Source organism: Saccoglossus kowalevskii, chromosome 7, assembly GCF_978046115.1.
Source record: "Saccoglossus kowalevskii chromosome 7, keSacKowa6.1, whole genome shotgun sequence".
Lineage (NCBI taxonomy): Eukaryota > Metazoa > Hemichordata > Enteropneusta > Harrimaniidae > Saccoglossus > Saccoglossus kowalevskii.
The window spans coordinates 38,064,717-38,078,957 of record NC_140647.1 but is presented as its reverse complement, the minus strand read 5'-3'; the positions used below and the strand labels follow the sequence as shown (position 1 = coordinate 38,078,957).

At 35.5% G+C, this 14,241-nt stretch overlaps 1 protein-coding gene across 3 annotated transcripts in view; it reads right to left on the bottom strand.

Moving 5' to 3' along the window:
• Positions 1-709: 709 nt before the first annotated feature.
• LOC100371219 (RNA-binding motif, single-stranded-interacting protein 2-like) overlaps positions 710-14,241 on the bottom strand; it is an 84,564-nt gene continuing 71,032 nt past the window's right edge. For all 3 annotated transcript variants that reach the window (XM_006819254.3, XM_085501544.1, XM_085501545.1), the window contains 10 exons: positions 9,514-9,677; positions 7,667-7,725; positions 7,344-7,435; positions 6,566-6,726; positions 6,041-6,102; positions 5,606-5,756; positions 5,194-5,374; positions 3,992-4,177; positions 3,576-3,709; positions 710-3,343 (listed from right to left, as the gene is read on the bottom strand). In XM_006819254.3, the coding sequence (XP_006819317.1) occupies positions 3,578-3,709; positions 3,992-4,177; positions 5,194-5,374; positions 5,606-5,756; positions 6,041-6,102; positions 6,566-6,726; positions 7,344-7,435; positions 7,667-7,725; positions 9,514-9,677 (1,188 nt within the window). In that variant the 3' untranslated portion in view covers positions 710-3,343; positions 3,576-3,577. The remainder of the gene's footprint in view (positions 3,344-3,575; positions 3,710-3,991; positions 4,178-5,193; positions 5,375-5,605; positions 5,757-6,040; positions 6,103-6,565; positions 6,727-7,343; positions 7,436-7,666; positions 7,726-9,513; positions 9,678-14,241) is intronic.

The window sequence follows — 14,241 nt, the reverse complement described above, 5'->3', positions numbered from 1 at the left end:
AATACTATTGCACATCACAAGGTTTCATTGACTAGATGGTACCCTCCAGAGACCTGGGCATAACTATGCAGCCATCTTTTTTACTGGCAAGTAATTTAATGTACAACTTTTGGAATGTTTTATTAAAAATAAAAATCTGAGAAAAAGGATCGCTATAGCTACATGTATATGCCACTTATGAATACAATTTGTGTTTATACATCTTGTTTATTCAGTTTTGATTAATGAATGGCATGAAAACTAGAGCAAACATGCATTTCACTTCATTGTTTTGCCACATCAATTGAGAAAAATAGAATCAATGTCCTCAAAACCATTTTTATTCTTCTTTGTAGGTGATGACAATACTGATGTACTGGTGTCTTCTGTACTCGCCATTCTGTTTGTGGCGGCTTTTATTATATTTGGTGCTATAGTAATCGTTAAATTCTTAGAAAAACAAAATGAGCTAGTTGATGCACAAAGATCTCACTATGTGCCTGTATCTGACCAATAAAACACAGTTTGTTGATTAGGGTTAGTTCTTTCCAGTCAATAAATTTACTGACACTGACATTTAATATCAATTTCCTGACATTGTATTGAATATCTGGTAAACTCTGTTGAAAATGTTTTTATTTTGTGGAAGAGACAATATCTTAATGTTATTTGTTCTTGTGTGATGTGCAAGCATATAGCTTACATAAAAATAAATAATGCAAAAGACAACTCTGATTTGTATCAATTTATTTTTCCCTAAAATCTTGAACTACAAAATAACTACTACTAAGTCTCAAGCTACGTCTACACTACTTCTCTTTTATTAAAGAAAAAAAAATAGAAAAAAAAATAATGAAAAAAAAATTGAAATAGATTCTTCCCCATTAATATACATGTCTTTTTTTAAAAAATAACTATGAACTTATGCATGATACCTCATATCGTGGTCAAATCTGTACATTGGTGAAAAAATAAATTACTCTCTGTTCAAAATACCATCTCTTCAATAAATTATAGAAAGCTTTCTTTTTTTTTTAACTTCACACACTCAGCACATACAATCATTTCTATCTATAATGGCTGCTCTGTGTCGCTTAGATTTGTAGTTGTCGCCTTTACTGCTGCTGGTTTAAAACACCCAATTTTCAGATATGCAAATCAAAGCAAACTAAAATTTATTACGTATCTGCTTTTAAATTAATTGTTATGAGCATTCAAATGCTCGGCTGTAAATACTCAAAATGGGCAAGGTAGTAATAAAATAGCAAACTTTAGATAAACAAATCAATCTTGTGGAAATAAACATTTAATAGATAAATATATTTCTGTAAAATAACAATAGTGCCAGATAGACAATATGAAATTTGCAGCAGCACAGAGCAGCCTATGTATTGATCTCTTTGCTCAGTTCAATTCATGTTGTACACAAATTTCCTGACACTGACAACTAACACACTATCACACCTCCAATTATCAATCAGAAAATCATTCCAAATGGCCAGCAGTTTCTTTTTAATTTATGTTAAACTGACTGGCAACTTAATTATTGAGTATATAGGTATGTACAGTAACCAACATCACAACACAAATCAAAAATATATAAATTGATTACAGTTTATCTTTGCCTTACACTTTTTATGAGATTCAAAATTTAAAACGAAAAAGGATTGTTAGCCATGCTTATGGCAATAATTTTTGAGACTTGGCAACTGTTATAACAACTCTAAAAGAACACACACTATTACCAATTGCAACCCGTGTCAGGTTTATCTGCAGAGACTGCACCCCCCCCCTTTTCCCCTCCCAAACAATCAAGGAAACTGTTTTTGCCGATTTCTGATATTAGTTTGTAAATGAACGGTCTATAATTGGTTGCTAGGCTATTTGTTTACTAAACAATAAATGTGATCACTCCCCATGAAACTAAGATGCAAGCCAGATTACACGGACATAGCTGAATACATTAAGGGGAAGTCACCAGTATAGACGGTATTATCAATAATACTTGGTCACCAGTATAGACGGTATTATCAATAATACTTGTCTTAATCAGAAAAAGTGAACAAGTGACACATCAACTGACTTTTTCATGCAGACAATAAAATTGGTCAGTCACATAATTTCCAATAGGAAGTGAATCACCTGATCAACTATCTTGTGTCATGTGACTGCATTATCAATTGGAAACCAACACCTGGCGATGATACATGGGTAGGGTTGTGGTGGGTTTAGACTTTCATATAAAATACAGCAATTGATAAAAGCTACAATGGATTGCAGCAAACACTGAGTGACTAACATCGTATTTACAGTTAACATATAAATATGTAATGTATGCAATATAATAAGCAGTGGGCTACAAACAAAACACATATATGAACTGATATATTTGTACAAAACACAAAATGTGGATTAACTTTGCTAAACAAAAACATGAAATATCGATGCACAAGTTCAAAAGACTTCTTCCTCTTATTTAAAAAAAAAACTTCTAAATCCAACATTTTGTCCTCATGGTTAAGTCTACACCAATGAAGAGACATTTGAAAAAAAAATTAAAAATAGCTACCGCTTCTTCCCATTAAAATGATAAAACTAATGTTTTACCCCACTAAAACTATTAAAAATTTCACATTCAACATACAACACAACTGTGCTTTTAAAAACTGAAAAATTTCATTTTCAAACAACAAATTTTCTCTGACAAAACAACAAAAATAAGAAACATTATTCACAATGAGATCAGATGCATTTCCACTTGCTCTAAGCCTAAAAAGATGCTAAAAAATTGCAAGCACTTGGAATACTGACTAACTGTAGTTCTACAGAAATTTGGAAGACATTAACGCTATGCTAATCTTTCACGACCAAGCTAAATTTCACCTGTTTTCCATACAAACAACAAACATTTCACAAGTCATTTTGGTCAATCCAGGCAAGTCTTGCAGTCAAATACAGTAACACAAAACACCATTACTACCATAATGATTCTAACCCCAGCACAAAAAAAATGATAAAAATCTTTACCCTAATTTCAATAAACAATAAAGTTCTTTTTTTCACAGAAAACGTCAAAAAACTATTTTTTTTTATAACTCATCATATGCACTTTCTTTACATTTTATAATTTTTTAATTCTCGTTGGATTACCTCAAAAATAGCTCTTTTCATATAAGAAAATATACTATGGTATTTTTCTCCTATCAATCTTTGTAAAATCGGTTTTTGAACAATTGAACATTTTTTGCAGCAAAAATAAAAGTACCATTTTTTTTTTACTAATGCTTATAAGGTTTTTTCCTGACTTCATAATTTCAGATGGATCCTCATCAGCCTCAGATATGTCTCCCGCATTTCATTTCCCCTACAAAAACAGAAAAAGTTTTAAATAACGTCAGTTGTATTTTCAGAAAACTACTGAAAATTTAACAATATTAGCACAAATATATTTTGTATGATGTGTTGATAGAAAAACAAGAACTGTGTGATATTTAAGAATTTCTGGAGAGAAGATATTGATTCCTGTCGAAAATGAGTTCAAAATCTTCATTACATGAATATTAAATGGCCGCCACTAAACGATGGCATTCACCCACCTTTATTTTGTTTGATGTGTTGTATAATATTGCTGTTGTGCTTGACTTTGTTGTTCATCGACTGAGGCTGTGCTTCCTGCTGTTGTGCTGCTTGCTGACGCTGCACCAGAAACATTCTGTTGTGCACTGTGGTCCTGTTGAATTAAAAGTTTTGAAATTATAGTTAATTATTGTTTGGGCATTTCAACTGAACCAGAGTCTAGAAATTCAGCACTAGTAGCATCATTTTTTGAAGATTTCAATTTCTACCTATTAAAGAATACATTATACCATTGACATCAATGTGTACTAACAAGAAATGTCAGAATTAGCAAAGGGCTACAAATAAAACACTGCAATTAAAAAGTAGTGCTTTGATGTGTAAGGAAATTACCCCTGATTAATGTGTCAAGTTTACCATGGCAACATAAACCCACCTCTAATGGAACCGTCTGTATAATATGTTGTTGATACTGAGGTGCCATTTGGTAATGGTTTGAAGGCTGCATTCCATAAACCGGGGATCCTCCAGATAGCTGTAACTGATTCATCTGATTGGTTAGCTGAGGCATCATGTTGGTATGCATTGTCATGCCTGGATCAACTTGTGATGTCATTATACTCTACAAGGAGAGAATTGGAAATTGTGTTAGCAGTGTGTATATACAGATGAGGAATTGAAACAAGCAACATCATAAATAAAATATCTATATTATACCTATATTAAATATCAGAGCTAGTTGAAATTATTTGTTATCTAAATATGAACAAATCTGAGATTTCATCTAAGGCACATGTATATCAAGTATCAATCTTAAATGTTGTGGTGAGCACTTTTATTTATTTATTTTTTGGGGCAGTTTTTCTTTGGCAGATACCACAAAAAAAAAGAGAAAACATTAGAACTGACATGCATGATGACCAGAAACCAAATTTGTTAGTCCCTGTTTGGACGAAGTCGGAAAACGGGGACTATTAATTTGGGTTCTTTCCGTCCGTCCAAACTCCGTCTGACAATACATAATGTCTTACATATGCGCGTCAAGTTACTTTATGGTCGGAGCAAAAATGGCAGACTAGCAGCCATTTTGGATGTAAAATTTGCTATTTCTGATACCTAAACGTGTCCGCAGCAGTTTCTCGAAGATGACTGGGTCGATTTGGATCAAAGTTGGTATGATGATCACACACATTTTTTTCCGTGATTCGAACAAATATGACCGACTGGCGGCCATCTTGTTTTTCATGGTACCCATGCCTACTTTCCTATTAATGCAATGAACATTTCTGTTTAAATTTTGTACAAAGACAGTTTACCAATAGATACATCAACATGAACATTATTTTTGTAATTTGATTCAATATGACTGCCCAATGTCCAATTCTCGTGTAAAAGCACTAAATCATATTTTTTTACAAATCCATCTCCTATTAATGGTTTCAATCTAATCTCAATGACTTCATCAGCATCAAATTGATATGTCAGATCACAAAATTTTGAACCTATACCCCAATTTTACACTACCAAAACTGCCACCTTGAAAATCTTTTGTATTTTTGAGGCTGTCCAAGCATTTGACATACAAACATTCTTCTCTCTACATCACTGAGTTTATCATTATATTTGATAGCTACTTACAGGAGACATGACACCATGTGACTGCATAACATACTGGGCGTGTAACGGCCAACCACCACCACTATTACTATGGACAGGATAACTATTGACTGGTGATGTTGGCATTGCATATGAAGTTGCCGGCATTATTTGACTAGGATGTACTACTCTGTTAGACTGTATGCTAGAATGAAATTGATACCTGAAATAAACAAGGCAATAGAGTCAAAGTGCATGATATGTATGGTAACTAAATTAGATCAGTTAATACAGTGGCAAACACAAACCTGTGTACATTTCAAATTATTTATAAATTCCAAACATGAAGTTGCATGTAGTGTATTTTTAATGAAAAATTAAAATAAGTCATTCAGCATGAGTGAAGTCCAACACGCATGCACATTTGCACTTTGTAAATAAACTTAATACATACCCATTTTGGGGCAGGGGACTTTGGTCATATAAGGCAACAGCAGTCTCCCCATCTCTCTGCCACTGTCGCATTTCTTGTTGCTGTTTATTATATTGGTTCCTCTTTTTAACTCCTCCATCAGCAAATTTACATAGCAATGGTTCTAATTGCCCTATAAACAACACAGAGTAAACAATTGTATTTCAGCAGCATTTCTATTATACTTAGGTGCATACATTATAATATAAGCAAATAACAAGATTTGATTGGCTATTTTAGGAAACCTTGATTTTGATCTTGCTGCACTGTCATCAAATCTTCTGGTACAATCACATTAGACTGTCCGTAGACCTAAGTATGAAGCTCCCTGATTGGCTGGACATACTTTGAAGAGGAAGTACCTTAAGTAATAATAATAATAAAGTTCTGCTTTCAATATTATCACATTTGACCTACCTGGTAAATAATTTCCATTAAACTTCGTTATAATATGTTCACATTTTTCTTTGGATTCCATTCTGAAAAACAGAAGTGAAACCATTAATTGGTGATATTTGTAATTGCTAAGTTTAATATTGTTAGATGAGATGGGACAAAGTACAGATGATGTCATGGAAAGGGTTAAAATACTCATCAAATTCAGTATTATCTTTCACATTGTAGTGACAAACCATTTCTGTGACACCAAAATGAGGTGGATGTAGACAACCATCTTAGAATAATCACAGATTAAAGAAATATGGCCAATGTAAATGGTGTCCTTTTTACGGAACATGACATCATAGAAAGTGTGAAAGGTATTTTAATAGAGTATGTGGGACACCACAGCTATTACTAACAGTCAATCAACAATTATTTCTACTTCTGTTTATTCTATTAAAAACTATTCCACACATTTAGCAAAATCAATTTGCAAACCCTACCCACTATTTGTCATGTACTCACCTTGCAAACCCTACCCACTATTTGTCATGTACTCACCTTGCAAACCCTACCCCCCTACTCATATTTGTTTGACAATCTCGTAATATTCGGGTACTTATAACTTGACCATATGGTGACAGTAAACTTTCTAAATCTTTCTCATCCATGTGTATGGGCAGATTAGATAAGTACAAATTGGTTGGATCTTGCTCTTGTTGCTGTAGGTAATAAACAAATAGAATTGATTATTATATATCACCAGTGACCTGTACATGCAGGTCTAAAATACCTGATACACACAGTTTTCTGTGGTTAGTAGTAGACCCAAACATGAATAACACACAGCATGGAAGGTACTAACCTTCCATGCACACAGTAAGCTTAAATCCTTGTGTCAACTGAAATCGGCAAAAATATTATTCTGTGCTACGGACATAGCACGTAATGAAGAACAATGTGATCTTCAGATACCTTGGGTTCAAAAAAGAAGTATGGGAAAACTTATTTTTCAGAATTACTCGAACAGCGCCAAAAAAACAGATGGCTATCTGAAGTGTATTTGCTTGAGAACCCACCAGCTTTGTCAATCCTCAAAACCCAATCGGGCACAATTTACATATATCAATGTTGGTGCTAACAAATAAACCTTGCAATGCTGAAATATGAATGTCAATTTGCGTCATATCTTAACATGAGCAGCAGTACACTTGAGAAGTATACCGTGTCATTAGCATATGGAAAGTCAACAATGCTCACAAGCAAAATGTACCCCTGTAAAACAGTTATTGATAATGGCTTTGTTGTGTAAACATAATATTACATAACTTACACATACCTTTGCCATTTGGGCTTCAATGCCTTGTTGTTGCAATGCTTGCACTGCTTTTTGAGCCGCTCCATGAGAATCAAAATCAACAAACCCATATCCTTGAAAAAATGAAAGAAACTCATCTGAAACAATAGACATGTTAGAGCCTACAAGAATCAACAACAAATTTACTACCATTGTGGAGACTAGATTTGGATAAAGGGTGAAGAAACGTACACATTTTCAGTTCATGAAAAAACTCTTTTTTTTAAAGATATAAATATCGCCCTCACAGTCAAAATTGAGATTCCTTCTGTTTTTCTACCACAATCAATGTTTGATCCACATACCTTTGCATTTATTGGTGCTTTTATCCAATATTGCTTTCACTGATACTATCTTTCCATACCTAAGATAAAATACATAGAATTGTAATGAAGACAATATTTTAATAGCCAATCAAAATAGCTGACACATGATATATAAGAGATCATGTGATTGGCTGGCATATAACAACATTGCTAAGATCCTGAATGCACAATATACTTCCCAATCATAAAATGAACATGGCAATAAATTTACCATACATTAGGTCATTAATTATACAGTGAGATTCAATAAAAATTTAACTCTGTTATGATTCGTTAATACAGTCAAACCTGTGTTAACGACCACCTGTGCAGAGCGGCCACCTGCTCATAGCGACCACCTTAGTACAGTCCCTTTGCAATTTACATGTTAAAGACACTGGATATAGTGACCACCTGTCCAACGTGACCAGCGACCACCCTATTGTAGACCTATTCACACTTTAACCTTTGTGTAACGACCACCAACATTTCCATCAGACGATCTCAGCAATAAGACATTAGCTACTTGCGAATCACTAACAGGAAAGTGACCATATGTTACGTTCAGATTACCGAGTATGCAATCTTTAAGGCTAATAGCCAGGGGTAACCATCACAACTTGGTTTGTGAAGTTGCGAAAAAGTAAAAAAAAAAAAGTTGAATATCATCTGAATGTGGAAAGATTTTAACAACAAATTAAATCAGTTTCATTCAAAGTTTGAAATGAAAAACTAGCTCGTTTCCGATCTGTACTATACTATCGATCCCCAGCCGGCCAGCACATGAAGAGCAAATTCCTCCCGTCTCGAAAACAAGAAAAATGAACCAGTTTTATTAAATGAGAGACGTTTTAATTACCTTGTCGACATGAAATATCCAAACAAAATAATAAAACATTCGTTTATTTCGTTTTCATCGCGGGATTGCAAAATCCGACCTATTTTGGCCGCCATGTTGTTTGTTGTTGATCATTATAAATTATGCTAATGAAGCTAGCGCATGGGCAAAATGTATTGTTACTGAGGGGTCATCTCAGGGTTATTCTCAACGAAAGATGTTTTCTATTTTGATTCTCTTTTTTATAAATGGTAATATCAATAATTCACAATAGAGAAAATTGTTTTGTTTTGGCAGTTTTGACACGTTGATGCTTGCAACAAATAACTGTAAAATTGCGTGTACGATCATCGTGTTTCATTTCCGGTTCGTTCGACTTTCTGATTCAACACTGAGAGTTGGAGCAATCATTAATAGTTTGGTAAATTTTGTTTATTACCAATGCTTCTTCATTTTTAATGCTTTTTGTTTGTTTGTTTTTTCAAACATGGCAACTTTTCCTGTGCATTTTGTCACAGTGTACAATCGACAATACTAACGATGGGACTGATACTGCCTGTGATGGGATATGTGTAAGAGACTGGGGAATAAGACTGCATGGCCAGAGTGTGACAATGCGGCCGATCGTTGACAATCGTTCTTATGCATTAAATACACCAATAAATCCATGGGTAGAATCACTTGGTTTTAGTGAATTTACATGATATAATTTGTAGTAAAAAAGTAAAGCTGCAATTATGCAGATGAAAATGAGTGACTTTTACTAAAAAAGACCTATTCATTGTACAATTTAATGTTTTGCTTATGATCTCCCTTAAAATTCCCGCCCTAATTAATATTCATGATTGAACGAATAAATTAGGCCACCTCCATATAAAGACCACCTGTCTATAAAGGAAAGTTTGGCTCAGTCCACTGACTGTCCATTATAGACAGGTTTAACTGTAACTCGATACAATCTCTTGCTCCTACATATAACTAATAATGAATGTTAAATTCAATAACTTACGGTAAACACATATTCTGTAAGTCCTGATCTGTTGTGTTTGGAGGAAGTCGTCTAATATAAAGATTTGTTTTACTAAGTTGTTCTCCGATGGACTGCTGAGACCCTGATCCACTGCTGCCAGCGCTTGGACTTGGAGGCGGCATATTGCGGGCTGGATTATATGTCTGTATACAAATAAGAGGAAGAAAATAAGTAAATATCTCATGAAGCTAAATTTCAAGTAAAGAACTTATATCCCCCACATTGGTATTAGCAATTCAATATCAAAACTGTTTCTGCATTTACACTATTACCTTGTAAAGTCAGTGTAAAAGTACATAATGGCTGGCAGCATAAAGGTTACTGATTAGAACGTGACAGCACTATGAAACATTTTTAGAAGACACTGTTTAAGCTCACTGTCATAATAAGTTGGATTTTAATATCAAGCAAAAACTCTGGTTTATGTTTGTTTAAAGTGGATTGCAAAATTATGGTGAAACATTTTGGTATTGATTTTTCTGTAGTTTCTTTTTCATTTTGGCCCAAATGGACAAAAGTATACAGAATGAAATACTGTTAACCGATATAATCTTCTAAGAGAGTCAGTGAAATTTTATAACACAAGTTTCTGAGATTATTGTAAAATCACGGCAAATTATAGTACTGTGAAATATTTTACTTTAGCTGGAATTAATTTTCGCTGAAAACACTTTTTGGGTGTTTTGTATGGAATTTATTTTCACTAATTTTTGATGAATTGAATGTAAAATATAGTAAAAAAGGTATATTATTTTCACTGAATCATTTCTTCAGCGAAAATTAATTCCAAGCGAAAAGTAAGTGACAAAGGAATTGTAAATACAACAGAAAGTATTGCAAATAGCAATCACAAGGAATGCAGTTACAATGTAAGTAGTGCTTTGAAGTGCCACCCACAAAGCAACGTAGGTGTGGTCATGGTGTCCAATGACAGGAGGAAAGCACAGAGTGGTCCAGAAAATATGCCAGGGCATTGACCTTATTATTTCTCAAGGTCAGTAGTATATGATCCAATTATTAGATGGTGATACAGATAAGAACTGGTTCAATTAGTTAATTTAACTTCTTAATTTGCAGTAGTATTCATTTCAAGAGAATTACAAGCATGTGGGAATGATGTCACAGACAATGAGTTCATCTATTTATTACTAAACACTTTTACAGTCAATATAAATTTCACTTCTGTTGGATTCCTGCATAAAGTTAATGTAGAGAGGGTAAATTGTGGGTTTATGTATAGGGCGTGTCAATATCTGGTTTATGTATAGGGCGGGTCAATATCTTGTTTATGCATAGGGCGTGGGTCAATATCTTGTTTATGTATAGGGCAGGTCAATATCTGGTTTATGTATAGGGCAGGTGAATATCTGTTTTATGTCTAGGGCAGGTGAATATCTGTTTTATGTCTAGGGCAGATCAATACCTGGTTTATGTATAGGCGCGGGTCAATATCTGGTTTATGTATAGGGCGCGGGTCAATATCTGGTTTATGTATAGGGCGCGGGTCAATATCTGGTTTATGTTTAGAGCGCAGGTCAATATCTGGTTTATGTATAGGGCAGGTCAATATCTGGTTTATGTATAGGGCAGGTCAATATCTTGTTTATGCATAGGGCAGGTCAATATCTTGTTTATGCATAGGGCGTGGGTCAATATCTTGTTTATGTATAGGGCAGGTCAATATCTGGTTTATGTATAGGGCAGGTGAATATCTGTTTTATGTCTAGGGCAGGTGAATATCTGTTTTATGTCTAGGGCAGGTCAACACCTGGTTTATGTATAGGCGCGGGTCAATATCTGGTTTATGTATAGGGTGCGGGTCAATATCTGGTTTATGTATAGGGCAGGTCAATATCTGGTTTATGTATAGGGCGCATGTTAATATCTGGTTTATGTATAGGGTAGGTCAATATCTGGTTTATGTATAGGGCGCGGGTCAATATCTGGTTATGTTTAGGGCGCAGGTCAATATCTGGTTTATGTATAGGCGCGGGTCAATATCTGGTTTATGTATAGGACGCGGGTCAATATCTGGTTTATGTTTAGGGCAGGTCAATATCTGGTTTATGTATAGAGTGCGGGTCAATATCTGGTTTATGTATAGGGCGCGGGTCAATATCTGGTTTATGTATAGGGCAGGTGAATATCTGTTTTATGTCTAGAGCAGGTCAATACCTGGTTTATGTATAGGCGCGGGTCAATATCTGGTTTATGTATAGGGCGTGGGTCAATATCTGGTTTATGTTTAGGGCACGGGTCAATATCTGGTTTATGTATAGGGCAGGTCAATAGTGGGTTTATGTATAGGGCATGGGTCAATAGTGGGTTTATGTATAGGGTAGGTCAATATCTGGTTTATGTATAGGGCACGGGTCAATATGTGGTTTATGTATAGGGTACAGGTCAATATGTGGTTTATGTATAGGGTAGGTCAATATGTGGTTTATGTATAGGGCGCAGGTCAATATCTGGTTTATGTATAGGGCGTGGGTCAATATCTGGTTTATGTATAGGGCATGGGTCAATAGTGGGTTTATGCATAGGGTGGGTCAATATCTTGTTTATGCATAGGGCAGGTCAATATCTTGTTTATGTATAGGGCAGGTCAATATCTGGTTTATGTATAGGGCAGGTGAATATCTGTTTTATATCAGGGCAGATCAATACCTGGTTTATGTATAGGCACAGGTCAATATCTGGTTTATGTATAGGGCATGGGTCAATATCTGGTTTATGTTTAGGGCAGGTCAATATCTGGTTTATGTATAGGGCGCGGGTCAATATCTGGTTTATGTATAGGGCGCGAGTCAATATCTGGTTTATGTATAGGGCGTGGGTCAATATCTGGTTTATGTATAGGGCAGGTGAATATCTGTTTTATGTCTAGAGCAGGTCAATACCTGGTTTATGTATAGGCGCGGGTCAATATCTGGTTTATGTATAGGGCGCGGGTCAATATCTGGTTTATGTTTAGGGCACGGGTCAATATCTGGTTTATGTATAGGGCAGGTCAATAGTGGGTTTATGTATAGGGCATGGGTCAATAGTGGGTTTATGTATAGGGTAGGTCAATATCTGGTTTATGTATAGGGTAGGTCAATATCTGGTTTATGTATAGGGCAGGTCAATATCTTGTTTATGTATAAGGCAGGTGAATATCTGTTTTATGTCTAGTGCAGGTCAATACCTAGTTTATGTATAGGCGCGGGTCAATATCTGGTTTATGTATAGGACGTGGGTCAATATCTGGTTTATGTTTAGGGCAGGTCAATATCTGGTTTATGTATAGAGCGCGGGTCAATATCTGGTTTATGTATAGGGCGCGGGTCAATATCTGGTTTATGTATAGGGCAGGTCAATAGTGGGTTTATGTATAGGGCATGGGTCAATAGTGGGTTTATGTATAGGGTAGGTCAATATCTGGTTTATGTATAGGGCATGGGTCAATATGTGGTTTATGTATAGGGTACAGGTCAATATGTGGTTTATGTATAGGGTAGGTCAATATGTGGTTTATGTATAGGGCGCAGGTCAATATCTGGTTTATGTATAGGGCGTGGGTCAATATCTGGTTTATGTATAGGGCATGGGTCAATAGTGGGTTTATGCATAGGGTGGGTCAATATCTTGTTTATGCATAGGGCAGGTCAATATCTTGTTTATGTATAGGGCAGGTCAATATCTGGTTTATGTATAGGGCAGGTGAATATCTGTTTTATATCAGGGCAGATCAATACCTGGTTTATGTATAGGCGCAGGTCAATATCTGGTTTATGTATAGGGCATGGGTCAATATCTGGTTTATGTTTAGGGCAGGTCAATATCTGGTTTATGTATAGGGCGCGGGTCAATATCTGGTTTATGTATAGGGCGCGAGTCAATATCTGGTTTATGTATAGGGCGTGGGTCAATATCTGGTTTATGTATAGGGCAGGTGAATATCTGTTTTATGTCTAGAGCAGGTCAATACCTGGTTTATGTATAGGCGCGGGTCAATATCTGGTTTATGTATAGGGCGCAGGTCAATATCTGGTTTATGTTTAGGGCGCGGGTCAATATCTGGTTTATGTATAGGGCAGGTCAATAGTGGGTTTATGTATAGGGCATGGGTCAATAGTGGGTTTATGTATAGGGTAGGTCAATATCTGGTTTATGTATAGGGCAGGTCAATATCTTGTTTATGTATAGGGCAGGTGAATATCTGTTTTATGTCTAGTGCAGGTCAATACCTAGTTTATGTATAGGCGCGGGTCAATATCTGGTTTATGTATAGGACGTGGGTCAATATCTGGTTTATGTTTAGGGCAGGTCAATATCTGGTTTATGTATAGAGCGCGGGTCAATATCTGGTTTATGTATAGGGCACGGGTCAATATCTGGTTTATGTATAGGGCAGGTGAATATCTGTTTTATGTCTAGAGCAGGTCAATACATGGTTTATGTATAGGCGCGGGTCAATATTTGGTTTATGTATAGGGCACGGGTCAATATCTGGTTTATGTATAGGGCGCGGGTCAATATCTGGTTTATGTTTAGGGCGCGGGTCAATATCTGGTTTATGTATAGGGCAGGTCAATAGTGGGTTTATGTATAGGGCATGGGTCAATAGTGGGTTTATGTATAGGGTAGGTCAATATCTGGTTTATGTATAGGGCATGGGTCAATATGTGGTTTATGTATAGGGTACAGGTCAATATGTGGTTTATG